The 26,177-nt window shown below is 44.9% G+C and overlaps 1 protein-coding gene across 32 annotated transcripts in view; it reads left to right on the top strand.

Annotated features, from left to right (window-relative positions):
* The window catches only part of RBFOX2 (RNA binding fox-1 homolog 2), a 174,451-nt gene that overhangs the window by 61,130 nt on the left and 87,144 nt on the right, over positions 1-26,177 (top strand). The window contains exon 1 of one of the 32 annotated variants that reach the window (XM_071729666.1): positions 21,046-21,397. The exons of 27 other annotated variants lie outside the window; for them this stretch is intronic. In XM_071729666.1, the coding sequence (XP_071585767.1) occupies positions 21,353-21,397 (45 nt within the window). In that variant the 5' untranslated portion in view covers positions 21,046-21,352. Of the gene's footprint in view, positions 1-21,045; positions 21,398-24,894; positions 25,255-25,661; positions 25,910-26,177 lie in introns of those variants that run through there. 4 more of the 32 variants (XM_071729683.1, XM_071729681.1, XM_071729674.1 and 1 more) reach the window with 4 other exon arrangements.

Here is a 26,177-nt window from a genome sequence, read left to right as displayed (position 1 = left end):
TTGTCTGCTCCTGGGCACCCTTGAGATTAGCAGTTTGCCCTTGGGTTCCTTACCTAGATACGTGAGTTGAAGAGTAATCATTTCCCAAGTTGTCGTTAGCTTGTTTTGTGGTTTTTGTTTTTTTTGTTCTTGTTTTTTTAATAAATCTCTTTGTAACTCTGAAGGTGGAGGCTCTCACTGCCCTTGCTTCTAGAGTCCAGCTCCCCATCACTCCCAGGAACAAACACTGGTTTATTTTAGCAACAAAGCACTCCTTGGAAGCCGGGCAGAAGGATTTGACTTCCCTCCTTTGCACATACACACACTATCTTTGTTGCAGGGTAACTTGATTCTGTGCTGGGGTATGCACACTTGCCTGGTTTCATCCCACAGGCCCTGCTGGCAGGCACGTCCACCTGCTTCATTTTCCCCCCCCTTTTTCCCACCACCCCATCCTGGTGTGCAGGACCCCGAATTGGGGTGCCGGTTCTTAGCCAGAAAGTCTGGAGAGGTCCCGTGGCATTGCTGAAGATTCATGGCTCTGCTTTGTGGGTGGGGTGAGAGGAGAAGTAATTCAGCCATGCTGCTGCTGCTGATTTCAGATAAGCAGTAAACAATGGCGATGTTCCTTACCCAGCTGAAAGGCCGAGGGTGGGTGCCCCTCAGCGGGAGCTGCCCTGATGCCTCCTCTGCTCTGGCTGCTGAGGGGTGCACAAGCACCGTCATATAAAGTGGAGGTGTCAGCCTGCATAGCCCAGAAAGGTGAAGTGCTGTCCTGGAGTCTTAAGAGGGGGTTGTGTTTTGGGGTGCTTGCTGGTAGATGAAAGCCAAGGACCACTCCATGGGCTGCTGCTTTCGCCCTAAACTTTGGGCAGCGCCATTGCTGTGCTTGCGTTGTAGTTAAACTTAAGAGGGTTGTGGAAAATAATACTTGAATAGCTGAAGGGGGTTTAAGGGCATTATCCAGGCATTGTGCCATAATAATTATAAAAAATTAGTGAATTTGTGCTATCAGGATATGATCTTCCCCTTCTCAGTACAGGTTACCCTATTACTTTCGGAGAAACTTCCCCTCTCCTCAGTCCTTTCAGGAATCTTTACCTCTGTGCCCATTTGTATTTCTGTTTGAAGCTCTTTTTATCCTGATGGGCTGTGTAACCTTTAGTAGTGACAACGAGGAGCCTCAGGTGACAGATCTGGTTTGGTGTGGGGTATGCTGTGTCTCAGCTGTGGAGATTTCTTGCTTTCCTCTTCACTGGTCCCCCATTCCCTTGTTTCCTGTGCTGTGTTTTTCCTGTTCTGTGCCTCTTGTCCTTGGAACATCAGGACTTCAGTAGATGCATGGAGATTTGTACTGAGTCATTCCTTAATTCAGTGCATGAAGCTACATTAATTCAATGTTAAATATGAGGTTTTAAATATGCAAGTCCTGAAATCCAGAATTAAGGTTCCCACAGCAACCATAACCGCCCCCCTCAGGGGTGCACGTTACAGAATTATCTTCCTTAAAGAGATTGTGCAACACTGAATGCTGTCACATTTGACAAATAATAAAATAAAAAGGAGAACGTGCCTTTCTGTGTGGCTGTAGTATGGTAGGGATACTGAACCCAAAAGTGCAGGTTACCTGCAACTTCACAGTCCCTGATTATAATGCTGTCTCTGAAGTGACGTGGTGCAGCCTTGGTTCAGACTGACATTCCTCCTTGCTGATCTGTATTCCCTGAGGTGAAACTTGTTGCAGGATACTCTTAAATGAGGGCCTTGTAAACTGCAGGGGATTGTGGGCTGTGGAGAGCTGGAGAGTGGGAAACTTAAAATATCAGTCACGGTGACCTAATGCTTGGCATTGTGAGGGAAGTGAAGGCGGCAGAGTAACTGTGCCATTAAATATCGAGAGACTATTTATCTTAACACTTTTGTTGTGTAGGATGCAGTTGTATAAAGTCATTCTGAAGCAGAGTCTTTCTGATGTTGCAGCCCATTTGAGTGCATACGTCTGATAGTCTTGAAACTCAAGATAGATACTTTGCCTGACGTATAGCAGGTGCATATAGGAATTCTGGTTTTGCAGACAGTAGAATTTGGTTTGTAGAAGACCATCTAAATTTACCTTTTTTCTTTTCTCTCACTCATCTCTGTTTGCCTGCAGCTATTTGGGCTCCTGAATTGCTCAACATGACTCCTAGTTCTCAGTTCTCTGGATGGGACATGGGGTAATTTGGGCTACAAAGGCAGGAGGGTCTTTGCTCAGAGGGAGATATGTATCAGCTATATGGGTGCAAGTGTTCTGCTGGTGACATCCAGGAGGGTGGTTTGAGTGTGGGAAAGCTGTTCAGCCCTTTTCTGGATAAGAAAGCCCTATTTTTTTCATTTATGAGCAGATGAATCTTTCTGTACTGTGAGTCATAAGATACAATCTAGAGTCATTTCATTCCAAGTATTTTCTGAAGAGCATGATGTGTTCTGAGAGTTGCATGTATGAATGTTGCCTTGTTGGAGGTCTGTTGTTACAAGAAAGGTTGAAAGGAAGGGGCAGTAGCCCTAGAAAGCAATTTATCAACCATCCTTCTCCTGTGCTCAAAGACAGATGAAACTATCAAAGGCAGGAGGGACCAAGGTAGGGAAGGTCCATGCTGTTGCTAGGCTTCTGGTAGGAAAGCACTGGATTCATCGCTCTGATCTCATATTATAGTGGGTATAGATAATTTCCTCATTTCTCGCAGCCATGTACAGAGCACATGCTGAGTGTTTGTGAGAGGCTGGCTGCCTATTGCAACTAGAAATGATTTCTTTCACTAGAGACCTGTGAAAGTGAAGATCTTACCTATACCTACTAATTATCTACCATACAAGCAAGAACAGTGCTAGTAAGCTTGCCAAACTAATTTTGAAACATTTGTTTGTTTGTTTGTTTGTTTTCTTCCTGACCTGCTTTTTACCTATTTTTTGTCACTTAAAAGCCTCTCTTTGCATTCACCGGAACAATTTTTCCCTCTAGGCTCTGAGCTCATCATCTTTCCCATCAAGGGACTGGAAGCCCAACTCTGCTGCCAAACTTAGGTCTGAGCTCTTCCTCACACCGTGTCTTTCTCTTATTTGGTCTTTTTCATGAGAGGTAGCTACTGCCAGTGAAAATTGTGGTCATTATGGTGTGCCTTTCAAAGCATGTGTTTGATAGCAGCAGAGCAAGTGGCTATCCAAGGAAAACGGCCTCCCTGCTCTGTTCTGGTGCCAAGCCTGGGGCAGCTATTGCTGGGGAAGTCTGGCTGTGCCTTTAGGCCTTTGGCTGGAACCTGTTTGGTAGGAATGGCAAATAAACACGTCAGCCATCAACTGGAGCTCTGACAGGATGGAGAGTGCACAGCTGCTGTGTGTGAAAGGTGCTCACCTAGTGTGGTCGATGCTAAAAAAGCTTAAGAGGTGGTAGCCTGTGGGAGGCTGTGGCTGTGAGGGTGCAGGAAGGTTTTCCTGAGTGCATCTTAGAGGTCAGGTGTGGGTGAATTTCTGTGAAGATGGTATAGGGCACTTTGTAGTTATATAAACACCAGTTCTGGATTCCTGCTCCAGAGCAGGAGAGCCCTGGAAGATAATAAAATGAAGCTCATGCAAAGATCCCTGAGCTAGTATAGTAGCCTGTAAGCTGATTCCCCAGCCCTGCAAGTCCCTGACATCCCATACTGTGGCATGCATATGTAGCAGCTTGAATCGAGAAGTAATATAGTTAGGTTTGCCCATCACTGCAACTGAGATAAGGAGTTGTGCTGCTTGATAAGGTTTATTAGCTCTGGTGCAACACCTTGTGAACATGGTTATACTGCTTCCACACCCAAACTGCTCCGTGCACAGCTGGTTTGGGGTTGTCTGGGTTGTGTTACCCTGGAGGTTAATATGACAAAGCAACTTGCATCTGTTTGCATCTAGGGTTTTATCCAGCCTTTGGAGATTTGGGAAACAAAGAAAGAAGAGTCTATGGAAGAGATTATATAATGCGACTGCCTGTGTTATTAGTGACTAGACTGATAATCCAGGTGATCTTTTCCAGTTCTGTGTTCCTGCAAGCCTGTAATCCTGGAAGATGCCAAGGTCATTACTGAGACAAGAAAGCCCGGTGCGGTTCAAAAAGTGAAGGCATTTCAAATTAAGGTGCTGGCTTCAGAGAAGGGAGAGTCAGAGTCAGGTGCATCTTGTCTGTAGGCTACATTTGATTAATATAAAAACAGGTAAAATCAGCGTCTAACACATTGCCATCACATTCAGGAATTTACTTCCTTGATGAGTCTAAACAAAAGCACTAGAGCAGTGTAGGCTGCCTGAGTCAGTGTGAATTTCTCCAGTGGCTCCTCTGCCTGTCTCTACTCTATTCCCACCTGTCCAAACAGCGATGAACGCAGGGGACTCTGTTTGCTGTAAGCCTGTCCAAGTCTTGGGAGACTGACAGGGACTGGGTCCTGTTTAATTTAGTTTTTCACAAAACAGCCTGTTTATCTTGGAAGGAAGAGAACAAACCGTAAGAAAATAAATAAGAAGAGAGTAAACCTCAGCCTTCCTGATTTCCAGCTGAAAGCTTGAGGAGAAGGGTACAGATAGTAGCAATTCGAGGCTGAACATCTGTGTTTCCAGCACTTCCTATGGTGCTTATTTGCAACTCGTGCTTCCAGCAGCTCCAGAACTTTTCCTATGCCCTAACCCCAAGGTTATGGTGATGGTATAGGAAAGGTCTTTGAGTGGATCTGAATTTGGATGGCTTTTTTTTCTTACAGCTCTTAGCAGTCGCTAGGGTATCAACCGTGGATGTGTGTGTACTTGACCAAAAAGAATGGTTGGATGGCTTGCGCAGTTAGCTGGAAGAGATCCCTTCATCCTTCAGTGAGGGCTGCTGGGTACAGCAGGAGTTTGAATCAGGTTGTGGGGGCAGATAAAATGTTTTCTTTAGGGACTTGTTAGTTTGGAGGAGGTTCTGCAGCCCTTATCCACAGTACTGCAGCTCTGGATGGTACTCTCTGAAATCAATCGAGGGATGTGCTTTGTGCCCTCCAGCACTAAATTCTTTTGCTGAAAGTGTTAAAAGATTCCTGAAAGCTGTGAAGAAGCTTAAACAAGTAATTAAGTTTCCCTCATCTGTCCCTTAAATTTAGTTTTCATTGTTCTCAGAGTCCTACGTGTCATGACTAATATACTGCCTGCACAATGGCCTGGCTCATATTTTACTTGATGGTTCTTGGGTTTGTAGATGAATCCAGGGCAAATGCAGTTAGTTTTATTCTGCCTCTAATGAAACATGCTGTCCCCCACACAATACTCTTAATTGAATCTTGAATGTTAGGACAACGAAGATGTGAAAATATTTTGACCAGATGACAATATTTTTAGATATTCTTAGGCTTTATTATTCATCCTGTTATAAGGAGATGGCACTAAGATGAAAAACTCTACTTTTAAAATAAATTATAAATCATCTAGTGTTGAAGCAAAGTTTAAATGCAGAAAAATGCTGAAATTTGAATACACATACGTGGCTAGAAAATAAATAGTGTGTAGTGTGATCTGCTTGTTGCTATTTTTCAACTTTTCGTTTCTCTTGTAGCAGCCTCCTTTTTTGTCCCCCCACTCAGTCATTACGGTGATGTCTGCTTGCATCCATGATGTGTCTTTTGGATGGAGAACCCTTCTGAGTAAAGATGCTGCCTCTTGGGAAGGGGGCAGAGCCTATTCGGGCTACATAGCTCCATCAGGACTGTCTGGGTAATGCAGCAGAGCAGCTTTGTGAGCAGGCCTTTTGGATCCTGCAGTAATTTCAGCTATTTCCCCCCCACCATCCATTTATTACACTGAGATTTGCTGCTTGAGCGAGGAGAAGCGGTGAATATCAATTACTTTTTTTGGTCCAACCAACTGAAAAGAAGCACATTCAGCATTAGGTGAGGCTGTGGATTGTGGCATCTTTTAAGATATGCGCAGTGTCTGCATTTTAAAATTTTGGTGCCGGGGAAATTTTTCTTCTGCTGCAATATAGCATCCATTGAAAAGTGGACAAACATTGCTGCAATGTATGCGGTGTAAGACTTAAGGACTCAGAAGTGCTGTAGAAATATGAGATGCCTTAATGCTTTTTCCTTGCCTGGGGAGTATTGTTCTTTAATGCAGCTGTTTAGCTGTTGCGAACAGGTGTGCGATAAACACCCCTTCCCTCTTCAGGCAAGCAGGGTGGTGATGGATACCCTCTCATTTAAACATGCATGTTCTTCTCTCCTACGGGAATAAAAACTTTAAAAATAGTATACATATCTAGAAAGAACTGAGTGCCTGGTCCTGTTTCCCTCCTTCCCTCCCCCCTGCTACCAACTCATATTACCAGCAAGCATTGGAAACTTTGGGGCAGGGGAATAGAGGTGCAGCTGGCCTGCATGTGTTGCACCAGCTGTAATGCAAATGATACATGCTGAAAGAGGCTTTTCTCACTTTTGTAATTCTTGGATATTGTTGTGCAATAGGGACATGTGACAATTTGTCTTAAATGTGTTTGCTGATATGTTCCACAGAGTATACTGCGTCCTTTGTTCCTCTCCAGCAAGAGACAATATCAAAATCCAATTGCCTGTCGGCAGCATGTCTGAATGCAGCTGGAACTGTCCTCCTGGCTTTCCCATCCATCAGTTCTGAGGTGATCCCAGCACACTTGATACCAGTTAATTTAGAGCTGGGTTGGAATACAGACTTCGGTAAATCCTCAGTTTTCTTGGCTGTTTCGACAATTTGTTATAAACCACATTTTTTTCCCCCTGCTACTTGTTTCTGAAAGTAGTGGTACCTATTGCTCCCCTGCCCTAAGAGGACTGGAGGGGGAAGTTTACTGGCCAACCTGCACATGGGTTGTTTGTGGGTACCAGTCAACCTTTTCCACTGCTTATTTGAAGTGGTAAAAGCATGGGTGCTGGGGGTTCAGCTGTGTAAAAACAAAAGCTGATGTTGATTTAATCCCATTACATTGCGTTGATCTCAACCACTGGACTCTTAGTAGGATTCCAGCTTTAATCCTGTAAGGATCAATCTGGTCCGTTGCTTTTCTGTCCTGATCCTAAATCCCCCTTTAATCTTGTTAATTATACCAGGCCTTCTTTGGTTTCTTTTTTTCCCTTGTGGACCAGCAAAACCACATTAAATCTTCATGTTGCTGTCTCTGACCTGGTGTTTTTACCCTTTGTTCATCCCGTTGAAGAGAAAGGTGCTCCTGAAGTCTGGTTTTACAATTGCAGTTGTGCCACATCAGCTTTTGGTGGTCTGATGTTTGCTGCCTCAGATTCCTGTGGAGTAAACTGGTCATGCTGTTGTGCCAAATCCCTCTTGGTTCTGTTCAGGATTTTTTTTTTATTTTATTATTTTTTTTAACTGTTGTTTTATTTTGTGCTGTCTGCAAAGGATGGGGAATCAGGGAACATGAGAGCCACTTCGAAATTAGAAAGAAACTTGAAAGGAAAAGGTTTTCTAGAGCTGAATTCCATTAACTGGCATTGGCGGAGAAGGCAGTTTCAGGCAGCATGGAGCACTCCTAGGATGATGAGGAAAAGACTGAAAAGGAGGGAGGCATCCCAGGAGAAGGCTTGGACAGTCCCATGGTCCACAGATATATTCTGAAGGTCACAGGGAAATTCAGCTGCTTAAATCAGCCTTTTTATGTTTACTTGTGTTCGGTGGCTTAAGGAGAGGAATAATGCACATTCAGACTTGAGGCTTTTTATCTTCACATTGCACTGTCTGCAGGCTGCCATACCCAGTGCTGCCTTTTCTGTGTAATGCACAAGGCCAATTTCTCACTGTGACAATCTGCTCCTGGCACTTGCAATAATAGAAACTAGCTGTGCTTTATGTATTCATCTCTGGTATTTCCTATACTGTAAAGAAGAAAACCAACCCAAAATTGCACCTGCATTTTCTGTAACTCGATCAAGAGCTGACAGATCATTTCTGAAACATGTCTGTGCTGGGATCCTTACTGCTCTGCCAAATTTTATGCCTCTCTCTTGCAGTGCTGCTCCTTCCCTCTTCCCCTACTGTGCTGCTCTGCCTCATCCAGCAGAGGCTTCTGCTTGCTTTTCCAGCCTTTCAGCCAGATCCCAACTTATTACTGTCCTTGCCAGAGCACCATGGGTCTGATTTCCCTCCTTGCCACGATGCAGGCTGTAGGGATGGGTCTGTCATACAAGCAGCCAAGCCGATTCCCTTTTAAAGCAGAGGGAAGGGAGACTGATTTTGGATTATGGAGGATGAGCTCTCTGGATGCGTTTATTCTAATTAAAGGAGCCCCGCTGCTTAGCTTTTGGAAAACACTTAGAGCTGTGACAAGAGGTTGCAGTTGCTTTTAAGAAAACGTGGGCATTCTCCCAGCAGTTCTAGGGTTAAGGAAATTGCAGAGGGGTGACATGGTGACTGTGTTCCCTATTTTTATGTGTTGCCAGTAGCAAGAAGGGGGAAACTTTGATTTCTAATCCGCTTTGGAGGAGTCTCCGTATCAGGGCTGCACAGAAACATCCAGTCAAGCAGCTCCTTTATCATAAAGGGGATTTTAATTAAAACTGTTCTCGCATCATGAGCGGAATGAGCGTCAGTGCCAGCCAGCCCTGTACTGGGCATTTATCTCCTTCAAACCACATTACCAGTAATTGCTGCATTAAATCAAAGTCGAGGGAGATTACAGGTCTGAATTGGGCAGGCGGCCGGTGCCCGCGCAGGGAGCTCCGTGCTGCTGAGCCGCTGATATGGGAACCCCCTCCGCCCCCAAATCAGGGGTGAAGAGTCGGAGGGCTGCTCGATCCCAAGAAGCCCTTCTCGTGACGGGGTGGGATATTTTTGTCATAACCTAGGAGGAGTGGCAGGCTGTATGCTTGGAGCATTTTAGGCTGCTGCTGTTTTTCTATTAACTTCCTTTTAAAACAAACAAACCCAATAATAAAACAAACCCTGTGGCATTGCCGTCCCACCCCGGTCTCCTGTTTGGATCCACCACAGACATTAGCTTTTTGTTCATCCTCTGCTGCTTTTTCTAGTCCTGAAACTCTAGAATAAATCGCCTCTTCTCTTCATATGTCCCTTTCTCTGCTATGGAGCTGCTAACTTGCTTAACAGCTGCCCCGACATGGGAGAGCTTCTCCCCTTCTTCACCTCTTCCCCCCCAACAAGGAATTGTATCTTCCTTGACCTGTGTGTGGTTCCTTTGCCAGCTATGGCTCATTAGTTCGTTTAATTATTTTAAGCATTCTGTTGTCTTTACCTCTAAAGCAGCTGTTTCCCTTCTTCTTGTCCCTATACTTTGACCTTGGTGGCTCCAAAAATCATCTGATCATCCTAGCATTGCTGTTGCTTCCACTCTACAGACCTCTGGCAGGGTGAGGCTGAGGAATGGTCATGCCCACGTGAGGTTTTAGGCATGTGGACTGGCCAAGGTAATTAGATCTCTGTGGGCAATCAGTGAACTATCAAAATGTGACAGCTGGATTTCTAGGGGCTGTTATTAGATCTGGCCCATAATTGTAAAGAAGGTAAGTCAGGAACACAATGTGCAGAAAGCGTGGTGGGCTTTTTGATACGGCTGTCATTTTCTTTGTTTTCATCTTGATGGTGGTTACATATTTTCCTGTTCTGTTGCAGACAATCTGGGGCAGTGGGGTGGCAGTGGTGTTTTTCTTCATTTTGCCCAGAGCTGCCTTTGGCAATGTGCCATTCTGAAGTTTGTTTCCTGCTAAAGCATTTGTGCATCTACCACTTTTCTCTGCTGAAGAAAAGGGTCTCATTCCCAGGACAGTACTGAGGACCTGGTAATGTATATGAAAGAGATTGCTGCAGCTCAGCTGCTGGCTAAAGCAGTTCAGTTGCAGACTGTAAAGCTGTAATAGATTTTCAAGATTCATACAAGTTTTTCAGAAGCTATCTAATTCAGAGCAGTTGCAGGAGGTGTGCCTGCTGTGCCCCTTCAGAGCTTGAAGTTGCAGCTTTTGCTTCACTACAATGTGAGCTCAAGATGCAGCTGAAGTATTGCCCTACATTAACTCTGGCCTATGCGTGAGTCTCTAGCCTGAGATAAGTGGTTCTTTTAAATTCATGCTAGGAGACTCATAAAGCCTTAGCAGCTGAAGTTTGAGTGCTGCTGATAATGCAGAGGGGTTGTAGTTAATTTTTGCATTGGTAGTCCTGTTACCATGAAGTGAGAGCAACCCCACTGCAGAGTAACTGGAGGCAAGTGCAGAAAACACGATTCAAGCCTTTGGTGGTGATTGCTTGATAGTGACAGAAAACAGAGATAAGGGTTTTCATGGGAGACAGGAAACCATCTTTATGGCTTCCTGGTTTTGGGACAGAGGATGCAGATAGTGGCAAATTGGGTTAATGAACATGTGTGAATTTTTTTGTAGAGGTCACAGAAGTTGCTGAAAAGAGCAGGTATCTTGACTCTGCAGATGGTGGAACTGGAGAAAGCTCTTGGTGATTGTTGTCCAGGGATTTTGGCTGCTGTGGTTTGTGTTAGAGCTTGCTGAGAGTTGAAGCTAATCTGCAGAAAAGGGCTTTGCACTGAGCAGTGTCAGGCTTTATTCTGTCCTCTTGGGGAGAAGTGTGGGTAGCAGTTAACTTATGTGCCCATAGTGGACCCTGTGCTCCCATCTTGGGACTTGGTGAGAAGAAATACTCTTTCCAGAATTTTGATAACTTCTTCTTTCTCAGAAATAGGTAGGTTTCAAAGCCAACCAACCAACCAGGACCTAGATGGTTGCTGCCTTTTGCTATTTTTGTCTTTAATCCGAAGCAGAAAGTGATATGAGGAGTACTTCTTGCTGAAGGGCTGGCATAGCCTCAACATACCTCTTCTGAGGGACTCAGCAGTAACTAGCACCTCTGCCCCAACAAGAGTAGTCCCTGGGGTTACTCCCTACAGTAAACTATGACTTGGTGCTGTCACCATTCATTTAGCCTGTATGACTTTCCTCTTTCAGGGTAAACTGCATTGTTCTTGCCAAACCTCAACTTTTCGTGCTATTTCTGGATCCTTTCTGTGCACTCAGCAAATGCACCGAACTCTTAACTACAGCACTTTTGATACTGTGTTGTTGAATCTTTTTTGAGAGTTTGTTTGGGTTTTTTTTTTTTAATTTTTATTTTAAATGGGAAGAGGGAAAAAGCAGAATTCATCACCTAAAGCTCAGTTGTTGCGCAAGATTTTGAACCGAGGCCTACGGAAATTAATGGACAGATTTCACTCTTCTGTCATGCAGTTGTCTTTGCAGATTTACACTGAAGGTGTCATATTCTGCATAGCGCCACCCTGAAACTGTTCCCAGATGATTTCCTGAGAATTATTTGGTGATCTGATGCTGCAGCAGCTAAAGGTCCTGCCTGCATGATGTTCTCCAATTCCTCAGTTCCTGCCACTAATGTGGTCTCAGACTCAGATACCTCATGTAGCCTGTGCTGCCTGTTTATTTCTCTTTTAATTTTATTCAATTAAGAGTTTAATTTAGTACGTTTGACATATTTTGTCTCTTGCTTGCCCCAGTGTATGGGCAGCTTCTCTGCTATTCTAGTTGAACCATGTTGGGCAGGGAATGCCTTTGCTCCTGTGTCAGAAGAAGAAAATGCTGCCCAAGAAAACCTTTCCCCCAAATTCTGCTTTTGTTTGTGTATCTGGGAAGCCATACTGCTCTAGGGTGGGGATACATTAATGTCGATACCAGTGTAATTTATTGTGTGGACACTCTTTAACTTGGAACAAGTACCTTTTTCTATTTTAGTTGGTCATGTGGAAGCAATTTGATAAGCCAGGAGGTGAGGTGGGGAGGAAAATCCACGCCAAAACCATCTCCGTTAGGGAGCAAGCGCTCAGGTAGATGAGTAAGGCACAGCCACGTACTGAAATGCCCTGCCATAGCTGATCATGTGCTCCCTTCACCCCAGGCAAAGGCAAGGTAAAACACGTTAGCTCGCACCCTTGGTGAAAGTGGTTTATCCCACAAACGTTTCCAAGGGACTGGGAACACGCATGGCACTGCCAATGGCCCTGTGGTGATTGGATGGTGGGGCTGAGGTAACGGCGTAGCTATACTTAACGCTACGGGGGAAATCACCTGCCTGGCCCAGCCCTAGCTTGTGATTCATTCAATTAAAAATACTTGGTGAGAGTCACTGTACTACCATCTGGTGACTTTTAATAATATTTCTTCTAAGGAAGAAAGTTCTTTAATTAAGGAATTAACCTTAATTTTTGTAGGCTTAGCGTAGATCTGAAGAAACTCTCAGGCTTAATCTGCTGTATTTTGTAGAAGAGTCAAGTCTTTCTCTTTTGCATCTCCCTGTTAACCGTCTAGGTATAGAAGTTGTCCCCTTAAAGACTGCCTAATTGAACTGCTGCTGCTTGTGAAGTGAAAAATCAAGTGGGAATATGAGAGACAAAATGGGCAAAGCTTTTCTTTCCATTTCTGGAACTAGACGATAGATCTAGTAGCCTTTGCAATGAAGGAAAACTGTGTCTGCTCTATTCTTTGTGTCCCCTTTCTCTACAGCCCCCCAAAGGAATACAGAAAGGCAGTGTGGTTGTCATGTATTATCTAAACGACCAAGAGAGAACTTCTCCTCTTTGATGTTGAAGTCTGGACACCTTTTTGTTTGCTGTGGAACAGGCAAAAAGCATTCTAATGGACATGTTGCTTTAGCAAGATCAGTGCATATACAAGTGGTCCCAAAAGAAAGCTGTGCTGCGATCACCTTTGCCAAATGGCTTAGCCCAAAAGTACACTTATTTTCTTCCTGAAGCAGTGCCAAGCACTTAAGAGTTCTCCTTGAAAGAAGGCCCAGGCCCAACACAGGGATGGTTTTTTTTTCTGGAAAATCTGTGTATACTTTCTTTTTCCCCTTTATACTGTGTGTCTGGTAGTAACTGAGGCAGTGGAGCCTGTCTGGTTTTAGAAGATCCTTTTGGACTTGTCACATTTTGTACTCAAGTGTGCTGGAGTTTTCTCAAGATAGCATAATTAAAACCTGTTTTGTAATGCATGTGATGGGCTGAGGTAGAAATGAAGGTTGAAGTTGTATGTTTTATATATGCTGCTAGTATATCCAGATTGCTGCCAGCTTTATTTTGCAACTTAATCACCAATATATTTTTGTGAGTTACTGTTGTGTTAAAGCTGCCTTCTTGGGAGCCAGCTCTTTAGCAAGCATTGTGCATAAAACCTCGGTTCTGGGAGCACAGTCTTTTGACAGAGGATTTTTTTTAAACTTTAGATGTGTGTTCATCGCTGCCTTAGATTTTTCCTTTGTAATAATTTCAGAGACAGGCTTTGGGCAATTTGAGTTTTGCCTGAATTGACTCCGAGTCCTTGTCCGTCAGCTGAAGTTGCGTGGGCAGGATCTGTACTTCCAACTTCAAGAAGATTCTGCCTACACAGATCTAACTTCAGCATCAAGAGTAAAGACTTTCCTGCAGTTTCACCAAGAGCCTTGTTTTTTCTTGACAGCCTCGACTGCATAGATCGAGTATTCAGGGAGCTTGGCTTCTGGTTGAGGAAGATCCAGGCTTAGGATTTCACGAGTCTTGTTTGTGTCTGCAGGTTTCTGGAGTTTGCTCACGATACTGTTCTACTTGGACAGCTTGACAAAACAGAAAACCCCAGCTGTCCAGCAAACAAAGGTTTTGTGATGTGCTGCTATAGCAGACTGACACAGTATCCTTGCTCTGCCTCCATTTTCCGTGTCATTCTCTAAAGCAGAGTTTGTTGAGGCTTTGAAAATAACCGATACTTAACAAATAATTATTTTTATTTCTAACCTGTCCTTCTATGTTGTGTATTTCTAGTTGTGCTTTAAAACTGATAGTTTTCCAGTCTAGACAAACCATAAATAATTTAATAGCTATGTGTAGATGATGCAGTGAAGAGCACATGGCAATAACAGGATGCAAGTATCTTTATGTCTATAGTTTAAAGTGTGCAAGGTGCCTAGCTATTAAGCCCCTTTAGATCAGTTTCAGGACTATAGGTCTTGGTTGGAGAGTGTTTAGAGGCAGATGCAAACTCCATACTTGGAAGTAAGTTCCCCTGTGAATGGAGGTTGTGTCACAGAAGAAGATAGAAAAGGGAGATCTCCAGCATTCTGAGGGGAAGGGACATGACCAGGTGCTATTTCAGAGCTCCCATTTTATTGAATACTGTCTTTAGGATTTTTCTGTCTTAAATTTTCTTCAGTTTGTGAATTTTATCTATGAAAATTGGCCTGTTAAATGTCTGAGGTTTCATTGTCTACCTGTGGTATTTCCTTGATAGGAGCACTGAGCATGATGGGGTTGTGTTTCTCCGCTATACATAACCTGGTGTTTGCTGCTTTCTTTAGCTTTGGGCTTCTTAGGCCTTTTGCCAGATGGATTTTAGTTTCCTTGGGTTGAAAGAATATTTTTGGTAATTTTGTTTGTGCTTATGTATTTTAGGAACATTAATGCTAATGAACACAAGGAATCAGTAGCACTAACTAATCAGACTGGGTTCAGGCAAGCAGTGGTTCCTGTAGCGTTACCTACATATTCAAATTCTTTCCTGTGATGTCCTTATTACACTTATCCAAAATGCTTGTTTGCTTCTGCTGCTGTTCCACATCCCCTAGAACTGTTGGTTCAATTTCTGCTTAATGCATCTCATTCCTGATCTTCAGCATTTGCATGCTTGACATGTTTCATTCGCAGAGAGTGCACTGGCTTGATGCTGAGTTAATCGCATAGCTGATCCACCACCAGATCTTCTTGCTCTTGAGATGGAGACATCCAAGTAAAACTCTCAAGTTTCTGGAATGTGATGGAAAACATCAATTTATGCAGTCACCTGTTTGTCATCATCCTTGCTTCTGCTTGCCATTTTGGAATATTGAGCTTTCCTTTACATGCTCTCGTTACATTTATGTCCTCCCCACTTAAATCTCTAATGATTTCAGGGTCAAAATAACAACTAGAGCATGTATAATGTTTCCATCATTGGTTGTATTAAAACTAGGAAGAAAAGAAAATCACGCAGCTTTTTAATAAAAAAATATTACACCTATTCAAACCAAACAAGTAATACAGCCTAAAAATGCAGCCCTGTAGTGGAATGCTGACTTTTCAGCACATATATGTTCTCACCTGGAATGAGCAAAAGCTGCCCTCGTTTTCAGGACATGGGACTTCAGTGCAAAATGAGAATCTCTTGCAGATTGAAAGATGTAATCTTGGTGCTGTGTGCTGTTTGTCTAACACCGGTATGAGCTGGCTGAGCTGCTTGATCTATTTAGCTGCTATGGAAATCAGTACATACCCAGCCAGAAAATGCATCCTTGCTTGCTGGCATGTATCCTACATTTACATCAGTCTTTAAAAAGCAGAGACATATTGTAAGCTGCTCATCAGATCCCTGATGACCCAGTTTAGCAGATGTAGTGATTGGCTAATTGTTAAAGATGCCATTTTTGGTGGGTGAGAGGAAGAGCATCAGCCAGGCTTCTAGCGATGAAGAGTTAGAATCAGCAGAGGTAAGAGCTTTTTAGTGGGAGTAACTAGATAAGGCTTGGATTGATTTGTCTGGAGAACAGAGAATTATACTAAAGATTTTATAAATTCAGTTTATAAAATGAAACTGTTGGTGTAATTTCCTTAGTAAAGATCAATGTGATGTAATAACTGCAGCATGGAAATATCTCAGACTCCATGCTGTATAGCTGTGTCCCCACAGTATCAGTTTTTAGCAATTAAAAAAAAAAAAAAAAAAAAGTCTGGAATTACTATGGATGCACTTCAAGTGTAGAAAGACTATGGCTAGTTTATGGTTTTATAGTTGTAATTGTTACTTAGCATGCTTCCTATACGTAGTCAGAAGAAAGCAGGCAAAGCAAAGCCCAGGGCTGTGGTCTTGCATTTTCCAAAAATGCTTGTCAGTCTGCAGACATCAAAGAGAGCAGTGTAGGTGAAGCAAAATACTGGGTTTTGAGAACGTGAAAAACTTGTGTAATCTCCATGCTTTGCTTAGTACACAGAAAGAGGAAAATTAGATAAATGCTGCTACAGTAGCATGTAAAACAGTATCTCTAGGCAAAGTGATGGGTAGGTAGGAGATGGAAAATAATAAAATGCAATGTCATGAAAATATTAATGAAATTCAGTGGTAACTAGATGGATGATACTTTTACTTGAGGGAGCTAGGAGCTCTGTGATCGGTAAATGCACAAACACATCAGGGTTGGTTTTTTTTTCAGGCTCCTGGCATTAGAAATAACAAGTAGAGGAACTAGAGCTACTGGTGCAGAACATGGAACTGGATATTACAGGGATAATATCAATCTGCAAGAATAGTAATCATGGTTTTAACATGTATTCAAGGTTATGTGTGGTTCAGATAGGGTAGATGTAGAAGGTGATAGGCTGTATTCTATGCAGTAGACTGTAAAGGAGAGTAATACTGATAACACAGGATCTGTTTCTGGTCAAAATTGCTGTGGGGAAGAATGGTAAAAGAGGTCTCAGAGGGAGTACTGTGAGTCTGCTGTAATCCCTCATAGGATTGGAATCGTATACAAACTTGGGGCTCTGAAATTATATTATTCACAGTACCATTAGAAAGATAAATACTAGTATGAGAAACTTTAATTTCTCAAATATAGCTTGGAGAACAAATGTTGCTAATACTAATAGGGTCAAAAGATTTCATCACTGTAGCATCATCACCTGTTTTTGAGACAGTGAGTAAATTATTGGTGCTACGACTATTACAGGAAAATAAGCTATTTAGAAGCCTTCATGTCCTCACCTTTGATGAGGTGGCTGTAATACAAGCTGGGATATATGAAATAAAATATTTAATGAAGTCAGTTAAATGGATTGGAAACTCAGGCTTGAATGTAGAAGTGTCTGGGGTTATTTGTTTTCTATTTTTTGTTTGATGGTTGTTTTGTTAGAAGTACTTTGGATAAAAATTCTTGATTATGTAAGTGAAGGAAAAAAAACTTGTACAAAGAAGCTCCAGATGAAATAGAGGCATAATCACCTTATAAAGGCTGTTGGGTACAAAAAGATTTACAAAGGATAGTTGTTCAGCAGAGATTGCTGTTCCTTTTAAAGTCAATAGGACTAAAACAAGAACTGCCAAAAATTAGGCTGTGTTAAACCTTAGAGGTGTTGCAAATGAAATGAGTGATAGTTTCTCAAAATGCAATTAGAGAGAAGGGAAGATGTGGTGCTGGTGATAGCGTAGTTAATGAGGATACTCATGTTGTGTTAATGGAATCGAACATCTCTTTTTTTCTTATTCTCAAGGGTAGAGGTGATCTTGGGGTTCCAGGGCAGGCTGAGTTATGGGCATGAACCTCCTGTTGAGCAACCACGATGGACATGTCCAAAACCTTAGAGCATTCAGTCTGGGTTGGGGAGCAGGGTTGACAGGGAAAGGGTGATGCCTGTTCCTGAAAGTGAAAGAACTGGTTCATGAAGTTGCAGATCTGATACAAGTTATAATCTATCAAATCACGTGTGCTGTCATGTATCTGGAGAAGAGGACATGAAATAGCCTGGCTGGTGGTGGAGGATCTGGGTAAATACAGGAGGGTTGGTCCAACCTCTGCTGTATGCTGACACAGAAACATCAGAGGGTTGAAGACAAATGAAAAAATTCAATTAAAAGCAACACGCATTCATCAAAATAGGGTTGTACCATATAAGTCTATCTGTTTCTAAGAGAAACAATTTTCTTAAATTGATAACATGCATTTTTCTTAACAGAACTATGTCTTACTGTAGATGGGGTCCTACAGCATCTGGATGTGGTGCTACAGAGGAAAGTACTAATGAGGGTAGAGAAGATGCAGGTTAGTGCTGGAATTGCAAAACTGATCAGGAGTGTTGCTCTGGGGAAAAAGAGTAAAAAAAAAAAAAAAAAAAAAAGAGTATAGGCTAGATCAGGTGCAAGAAAGGGCTTCTAGAGGTTGGGGAATAGCATGCCTGCCATGTGACTGGAGTGGAACAGCTGCTTGTTTAGATGGGTAGAGAGAGAGATACATCAGGGAGGTTAATTGTAAGGGAAAGAGAAAATATGGTTAAGCCAGAGGATGGTACTGGCAGAAGAACAAAGAATAAACAGAAATTGGTCAGGAATAACGTTAAGCTGGAGACAAACACAGATCCCAGCTGCTCAAGAGTGCTGATCTAGAGCAGCCTTTTGGCTGGGGAAGTGTAGCTGCAGAACCCAATTCGAAGATGTAGCATGATAAATTTTCTGAAAAGAGTAGATGACATTGTATGATAGTAATTGATCTCATTCAGTGTGTCAGGAGGTCTTTTCCAGTATTAGTATTTCTGGAATTTTAAAATTATTCATATGTGTAAGCATTTGCAGGAGCAAGACCATGGTTTTACAACAGTTACCTAACTCGTGTTACTGGAAATATATGTGCATAGCAGGCTGCATGGTAATGGAGTTGGATTTTTAGCTCTAAATAAAATTATGGAGTGCAGCGCCATCTTACATTTGAATAATACTGGTTGCAAGTCAGCGTGCAGTAGTAAACCAACCATTATGGCCAGACCTGCAGAAAATGGAGTAGTTTATTACTAGTCAATAAAATGAGTTTAGTCGTGTTGTATTCCCCGTGGCCTATGCAAGTTTAAAACTATATTTTGTCGTTTAACTTTCTGTGGGACACAGGAGGCACGATGCTTTGTTACCAAAGTGTCACCCAAGTATCTTAGTGCTGGTTAAGGCAGAGTATTTAAATCTACATCAAAAACCTAAAAGCATGGCAGTTCTACCTGGACCTGTAGTTAAAAAAACAGAGGAGCTTAAAGGTGATGTTCCCTACTCGCCCTCCTTGTTTTGTTTTGCCCGTTTGATGGTTATTTATAGCTAGTAGGACATCTGCACGAGGATTTGGAAATATTTTATTCCCCTGGGGCCCGATTGGAAATGACAAGAATTAGATTGTGAGAGAAATGTAAGGTTTTTAACTTAGTTAGGGATTTGGTTTTACAACCTGGGGCAGTTACATGGAGTATCAAAAACAGGCCATGGAAAAGACTTCAGGTTTCTATAAATTAATGCTTTTTATGAAAAAGATGTTACAGGAGATAATAAATTGCATGAGTGCATCGTAATGAGCTACGCAAAAGAATGAAGGGCGGGCACCTATTGAACGTGTAGTTACAGAAAGGAGAAGGGGGGGAAAAAAGTGTTTGCTGTTTGGAGGAAACCAGATACAACCTGTGCCCTGAAGCCAGGCTTTCAGTAGGAGTGCTGAGAGACAGCCGAACAGCCCTGTGAAGGTGAGGGACCATGTGAGTGCCAAAAAGCTGGTCCAGGTCTTGAGTAAAATAATCTGGTCGAAGGTAGAACAAGGTGGAAGTTTATTGTGGGACCCTCATCCTTTTTCCCCAGTGAAGAGATCTAGAAGCAAAGCAGCTTTTCCATTTATGGGGAATTAATTTTCCTCACTCCGCAAATCTTCACAGAGAAACAATGGCTATAAAAAGTTCTATTACTCTTTTTTAAAAGTAGAAAATGTCAGCCTTATACTCCCCAAATTGGCCATGCTCCTTTTGTAAAGAAGATGCAGCCTCGTGGCCCTAAGGAAAGATGATGTGAGTGGGTGGCAACTGCCCTAAGCACTCATCCAGCTCCTCGCTCTCCTTCTCTGAGGTGTCTTGGAGAAAAAGCGAGGAGAAGGGGCCAGAAGCGGTCCTGCTGGGCTGGGTGGGTCAGAGGGCTGTGGATTAGGCACCCCTTACCTAAATTACAAAGTGCCACGCATGCAAATCGTGCTAGATAATGATCTACTCATTTAAGTTAAAAAAAAAAAAAAAAAAAAGAGAGAGAGAGAAATATGATGTTTAACTCTTTGTTTAACTCTTTCTGAGGGGGAATATATTGTCAGTAACGATGGAAAGGCAGCAACCCCAGGACTAGGCTGAGGTAGCTGTTTATTGGTGCACAGCAGCACTGCAGAAAATATAAAGATTACAAATGCAAAAAAAAAAAAATCATCCAGTTATGCATTTAAAGTGGGAGGGGGAGGAATTTGGATAGCCCTTCTTGGGTTCGATTACTGTAACATCCATATTTTTGAAACCTCGGAGGGAGGGGTTTGTCCTTTGGAGGATGGTGGGAATCGTTTGCGGTTTGGGTCTGTTAACTCTTTGGGAACCCAGGTTCGGGCTGGCGTCTGCCGGGTGCGGTTCGGTGGAGCGATGGATGGGTGAAACCTCCTTGCTGTGCCCCCCTGGTGCCTGAGAGTGTCTTCCGAGGGGCAGGAGCGGGCTCTTGGGCGTCCGGCGAGGCTCCCGGCAAGCAGGGCCAGCGAGGTGAGCCTGCCCTCCTCCCTCCGCCCATCTGTCCCTGTCCGTCAGGGAGCGGATTCCTTCCTGGGAAGAGGGGGGTGGGGGGGAGAAGGGGTTTCCTAAAACGGGCACAACAACTGGCCCTGCCCAGCATTGCCCCCATCTCCTCACTTCTCCCTCTCGTCCCCTGTGGCAGAGATAATTCCCCACCCCCGGTTTGACTGGAACAGCTGAGGGGCGGGGGGGGAGAAGCTGGAGTGGGCAGCCCCCGAGGTCGGGGCAGTGGGGGCCATCCCTGGACCCGGCACCCCCTTCTCCCTCCTCCATCCCGGGTTCCGGCAGCTGTCCCTGCCCGCCTCAAGTGCGGAGGGGAGGGGGGGGACAGGCGTTAAGCGATACGGGCACATACTCCCGTGTGAAAGAGATCCCTTCAGCTCCAGATACCAATGTGGCTTCTCCCCTCTCCCTCCCTCTCTGACACCAAAGGGTTTTACTATGCTAATCCTAGCACCTGTCCCTGCCGGGGACAGCAAGGAGGGTATGGGGGTGGGGGAGGAACAGCCCCATATGTTTTTCTCTGTCCTGGATTGGGAGTGTTCCCTCTGACGCACCTAGAGCCCAGAACATATGCTCTTTTCAGATCCTAAATGCTGTTTGCTTCCTCCCATCCCCGGCGGCAGTGGCTGCGAAGATCCTGTGTCCCCCTCTTCCTGGCAGTCACTCGTGTTTGCTGCCTGGGAGTTGCAGGACGCTCCTTCAGTCGAAGCTTGCAGGGCCGTTTCCAGTAGGGGATTTCTAATTTTAGGAGCCTCTGCCGCCTATGGTTGAGTGCTGCCTTGCTGGATCCCAGAAGAGAGGGGCTGAGCTGAGCCGAGCCAGGCAGCTCCTTTTTATTTTCAGCTGAGCTAGTGTCAACCTGAGTGGCCCCAGAGGCCCGAGCCAAGCACTGCGCAGGGCTGCCAGAGTCCTTCCCACAAGGCTCAAAGACGGAGACTCGGGTTTGAAGCTTCCAGTCCTGTGTCCATTTGGCCTTTAGCTGGAGGATCTTTGGCTATGTATGGTGTGTATTGTATGGATTACCAATACCCAGTAGTCCAGGTAAGCAAAAGGACAGTGGAGACTTCATATAGAGAGAGTCTTGGTGTTTGCTCTGTATGTTCTTTGGGCAAAAAGTGGAGCTTATCGTGCTGGTTTTGTAGAAGGACACTGCTTCCATGCTGGGTTCCTTGGCTTCGTGCATCCCAGGCCTTGGTGGCCCTGAGGCTCTGCGGAGGGCTTTGAGGTTCCTGCACACGAGCAGTACCATTTGACACTTTTAGCTCCAAGGTCTGTGTTGTTTGAGACTTTTGTGGCTTTGTTTGCATTTTTTTTTCCTTCTTTTTATTTTTTTTATTAATTTTTTTTAATTTTTATTTTTTAAAAGGATATTCAGCTGATAGCAGTACCATGCTTTGCAAACCTAGTGTGTTGTTGTGTGCCTTATTGCGTGTCCAGGCTCATGTGACTTGTATGTGTGACTGCAGTCTGCCCCGCAGGGATGGCAAGCCACCAAGAGCAGCTCCTCAACTATTTTCTTCCTCTGTTCTCCGAAATCAGTGACAAAACCTCTGACAAAGTTGAGTTCATCACCTTTTCACTTTTGAGGTGTGTAGGGCGATAGGAAAGAGGAGGTTTGAGAGCAGTGCTCATGGAAGGGCGAAGCCTGTGTTGCAGCCTTTGCTGGAGGAGGGGGCTATATTTGGAGGACACGTGAGATGTGCTGGCCCAGTGTGTAGAGTACTGGAGAAGCCAGAGGCCATGGGTCAGGCTCAAATACTTTCGGAGCCAAGTGAAAGGTGATGTTCTCTGCGCAGTCCTGTGCTATTCAGTGTCAGCATTCCTTGTCCTCACAGATACCAAATTTAGCCAGAAAACGTGAAATGGAGACTGGCGGTTGAGGATTATCTACCCTGAGATACTTCAGATAGCCACTAAAGAGTATTTTGTTATGTTAGCTTGTACTGGGGTTTTATTACGCACATGAATAGAATACACCAGCAGAAGTGTGTCTTTTGGTTGTTAAGATTTGTTCCTGATAAATTGGTTCTTTGCACTTGAATCTTTCTTTTTTCTTCCCTCTGGCCTTGATCCAGCTGGCAGGTTTGCTCCATCTAAATTTGAGCCAGCACAGAAATGCAGGTAATGGGATGTTGAAATCGAAGGCTGTGCTTTCTTTCCACCCCAGCAGCAAAGGGGAATTTACAGACAGCAAAAGAAAAGGGACCACAAACCCTGAAACTTGCAGAAAGCGGAGTACTTTGGCTTTCTTCTCTATCTCTACCAGTCCTATGAGTGTTAAACTAACCCAAGCATTTGAAAACGTACATGTAGACTACTTTGTCAAACCATGAGTTAGTTCTTCACCTGTGCTGTCATCAATGTGATTTCATAGGCCTGGCCCTGTCGCCTGCTGCTTAAATGTCCTTCTCCAGCTTACTTTTCATTAGGATTCAAATTACAGGAGCTAAGCAAAAAACATCTTGTATATCCTGGTGAACACAGAAGAGAATATGAAAGTGCTGCAGATGTGCCCAGGTGGGAGCAATGAGCTTTGCTTGGTGTGGTAAGGATGATAAACTGTGCCCTGGCACTGCCAAGGCAGACTAGTTAAATTTACCCATAGTTATTCCAGAATGCTACTTCTATGGCACAGTAATGAAGTTTCAACACATATGTGCCTGAGAAATCATAAAAACTTGTAAGTATTGGCATGTAGAGCTGTTCTGAACAAGTTGCTTTTTGAATCCATGCAGTAAGTAGGAAGGGATGATCTCATGGCTCTGACCTACAAGTTCTTCAGGCTTTCATCCTTAAGCTCTGCTCATGCTTCTGTGTTGTTTTCAGCAGCGTGTTCTGCAGTTTCAGTCTTTGCTTTTTCTAAGTAAAGGATGACAAGCAGTGATGGTAAAGTGGGCAGTGGTACCATGATTTGAACTTAACAAAAGCTAAGTGAAGGCCCACCAAACTTATTTCACTTGGCTTTGAGACAACATCTGAACTCCTAGCCCTCAGTGAGGAAAGGTGAGTTGCGCAGATTAATTTTATCAGTCATATTCAATATCAGGTGTTTCTTTGTGGGCTCCAGTGGAGTCCAAGGCAACAAAGACAGGAAGTCTGGTAATTTTTCCGTGGTATTGAAGCTTTTGAAACACTGTATCAGATGTTCATTTCGGGTATTTTCATGGCAATCAGAGCTCCTGCAGATATGCATTTCTTGTTGCCCGAGCACATCCATTGGATATTGGGGCTTTTCTTTCATTCAACAGGAGCAAAGGTGGATATATTCCAAGCACGGGGGAGGAGATACTTTCTGGCCTACAATGGAGATGAAAGAGGGAGACCTGCAGTAGATCACACTAAAGGGAATTCCCACTCTACTGGCAGATGACCAAAGCAGTTGTACCAACTGGGTGGTGGGAGGCAGTGCAAGGGTTCAGTGCGCAGCTGGGCACCTCTTTTTCCTTAAAGGAATCTTTTTGATGGCAAATATTTCTACAGATTCCTAAAGTGAAGGCCAAAATGGATTAGAAATTATGCAGTCCTGGTGAACAGCAGTGGTATAAAGCGTTATGTTTCCTTGTCCTGAAAGTCTGTGCCCTAGATCTGGGACAAGAAATTGCCAGGCCGTGGCACAGACTGGGTGAATGCAGCAGTTAAGTGTAGAGAATAAGATTATCCTGAGTAATTTGCAGAGGTTTGGTGAATGAGATGCACATTGCTGAAACCGGGTGCTTTGTTATGGCAAACGTATAAAGAGATCACTGTGTTTTCTGCTGCTTTGAAATGGAATTTATACTTGACCCAGAATCATGCTCCAGAATCCCAGGTTTGTAATAAGGGAGAATGAAAAAAACCCAACCCAGTACTTCCCCTGATTTTTCAACATTGCCTCTGAAGCTGTAGTATTGTAAGATACAAGTCAGCAGGTAACTCGGGAAATCATGGGCTCTGACCCAGGGCCCTGCAGGCCACAGCTGTAGCGTCTGGCTCCTTCCAGAGGACTCTACACCATGGTTGGGTGCTTGGTCACACCAGACAGCTGCCCTGTGGCTCTCTGCCTCCCTGCTCTGGTGGGGTGTGAGGGCTTGCTGGTGTCTTGGTCTCAGGCTGTCCATGCCAAAGGAGTGAACAGGGCTGGGATGCACGCTCCTCCTGGCCGCCTGCTGTGTTAGTAGGGAAAAAGGGAGAGAGAGGGAGTGAGGGAGCCAGAGGTCAGTTTGCAGTGAATGGTGGAACTAGGAAGCTGAAATGCTGTGTGGGTCAGCACAGCCTGCCTGGAGAGCAGCACAGTAGCCCTTCAAGAAAAAACACTGGGTTGTTTTTTTGTTGTTTTTGATTTTGGGGGGGAGTTTATGAGTGTAAATTATAACCAGGCATATTCATGCAAAGAGCAATGTCACGAGCTCTGGAGCATCAGCACAGTCCCCTGGTCTCACTGAAAGATTGCCAGACTTGTGCTCAGCTCTGTCCACGGGTTTCCTTAGGTGCAGCATTAAGAAAAATCAATCAGAGTGTCTCGGATCCCATCTGACAAATGGGGTAGCAGTGTATCGGTCCATTTTACGGGGTCACCGGGAGAGCAAATGCTTCCAACCGTGGAGTGCTCAGGTGTTAAGGGCCAGATGCTTACAGAAGATAAATGGGAAGGGAAAAAAAAGCAATCTGGGAAGGAGTCCAGTGATCTCCAGTTCTTATGATGAAAGAAATGCAGATCCTGGCACGTATACTGCTTCCGGTTCATCAGACGCACCGTGTTGAGTTACCCACACGTTCTTCTCCCCTTTGTGACAGGAGGGAGGTCTGTGCAAAGCTGACAGCTATCTCCCGAGCATCCTGCTGCTGGGAGATGCGCTCTCCCTTCTAGTGAAGGGCAAGCGGGGGCAGCTTGGCCGCTGGATCCCAGTTCCCCGGCAATGGTAGGTGCGGAGGAACACAGGCAGGCCCTGGGGTCCTGCCGGCCCGGGAGCAGCCATGCGCGGGGAGACCTTCGCTTTTGTTTCTCGATGGCGTTTGGGCCTCCGCCAGGCCCTTTGCTTCGTTCCCCGGGGCAGGAGGTGTGGATCCCGGCAGGCGGGCGAGGGAGAGCCTCGCCGGGGCTACGGGGCTCAGCGGCGGCCTCGGCGGTGCCGCGGGCGGGGGGTGTCCGGTCCGAGCCGAGCCGGGGCGGGGCGAGGCGGGGCGCGGCGGGGGCGGTCCCGGTTCGCATTAATTACCTTCGGCATTCGGGGCGGTGCTTCCCGCAGCCATCTGGCTGAGCCGGGGGGGCGGCGGGGGGAGCCGTGGCCGGGGAGGGAGGGGGAAGAAAGGGAGGAACACGGGAGAAGAAAGGGAGGAAAAAGGGCTCGGGGGGCACCGCGCCGGCGAGGCAGCGCAGCGCAGGCACCCGCCGCCGCTCGCCTCCACGGGGCTGCCGCTTTTTTTTTTTTTTTTTTCCCCTTTGCTTTTTTTTTTTTTTTTTTTAAATTTTTTCCCCTTAATTTTTTTTTCTTTCCCTTCCCCCCATCCCCCCCCCCCCTCTGCGGCCGGGTTCCCCCATTTTGGTTTATGGAGAAAAAGAAAATGGTAACTCAGGTAAGGCTGGCGGGCGGGCCGGGCTGCCGGTGCCGCGCCGTGGCGGCTGCTTGCCCGGCTTTGTCTGTGCGGCGGGCGGGGAGCGTGGGGGGGACCCGGCGGGGAGCGACCGGCAGCGGGGTTGCCCCTACGCTTCGCCCCCGGGAAGCCGCGGCTCCGCGGAGCTCCCGCCCGATGCTGGGTCTGGAAGGAGCCCCGCTGCGCAGGGAACCCGTGTTGAGCGCTTTGGGGAAAGGGGTTCCTGCAGTCCCCGTTCCCGGAGTAGCCT

The sequence above is a fragment of the Heliangelus exortis genome, chromosome 1 (genome assembly GCF_036169615.1).
Source record: "Heliangelus exortis chromosome 1, bHelExo1.hap1, whole genome shotgun sequence".
NCBI classification, from domain to species: domain Eukaryota; kingdom Metazoa; phylum Chordata; class Aves; order Apodiformes; family Trochilidae; genus Heliangelus; species Heliangelus exortis.
This window is presented reverse-complemented; position numbering and strand designations above follow the sequence as displayed.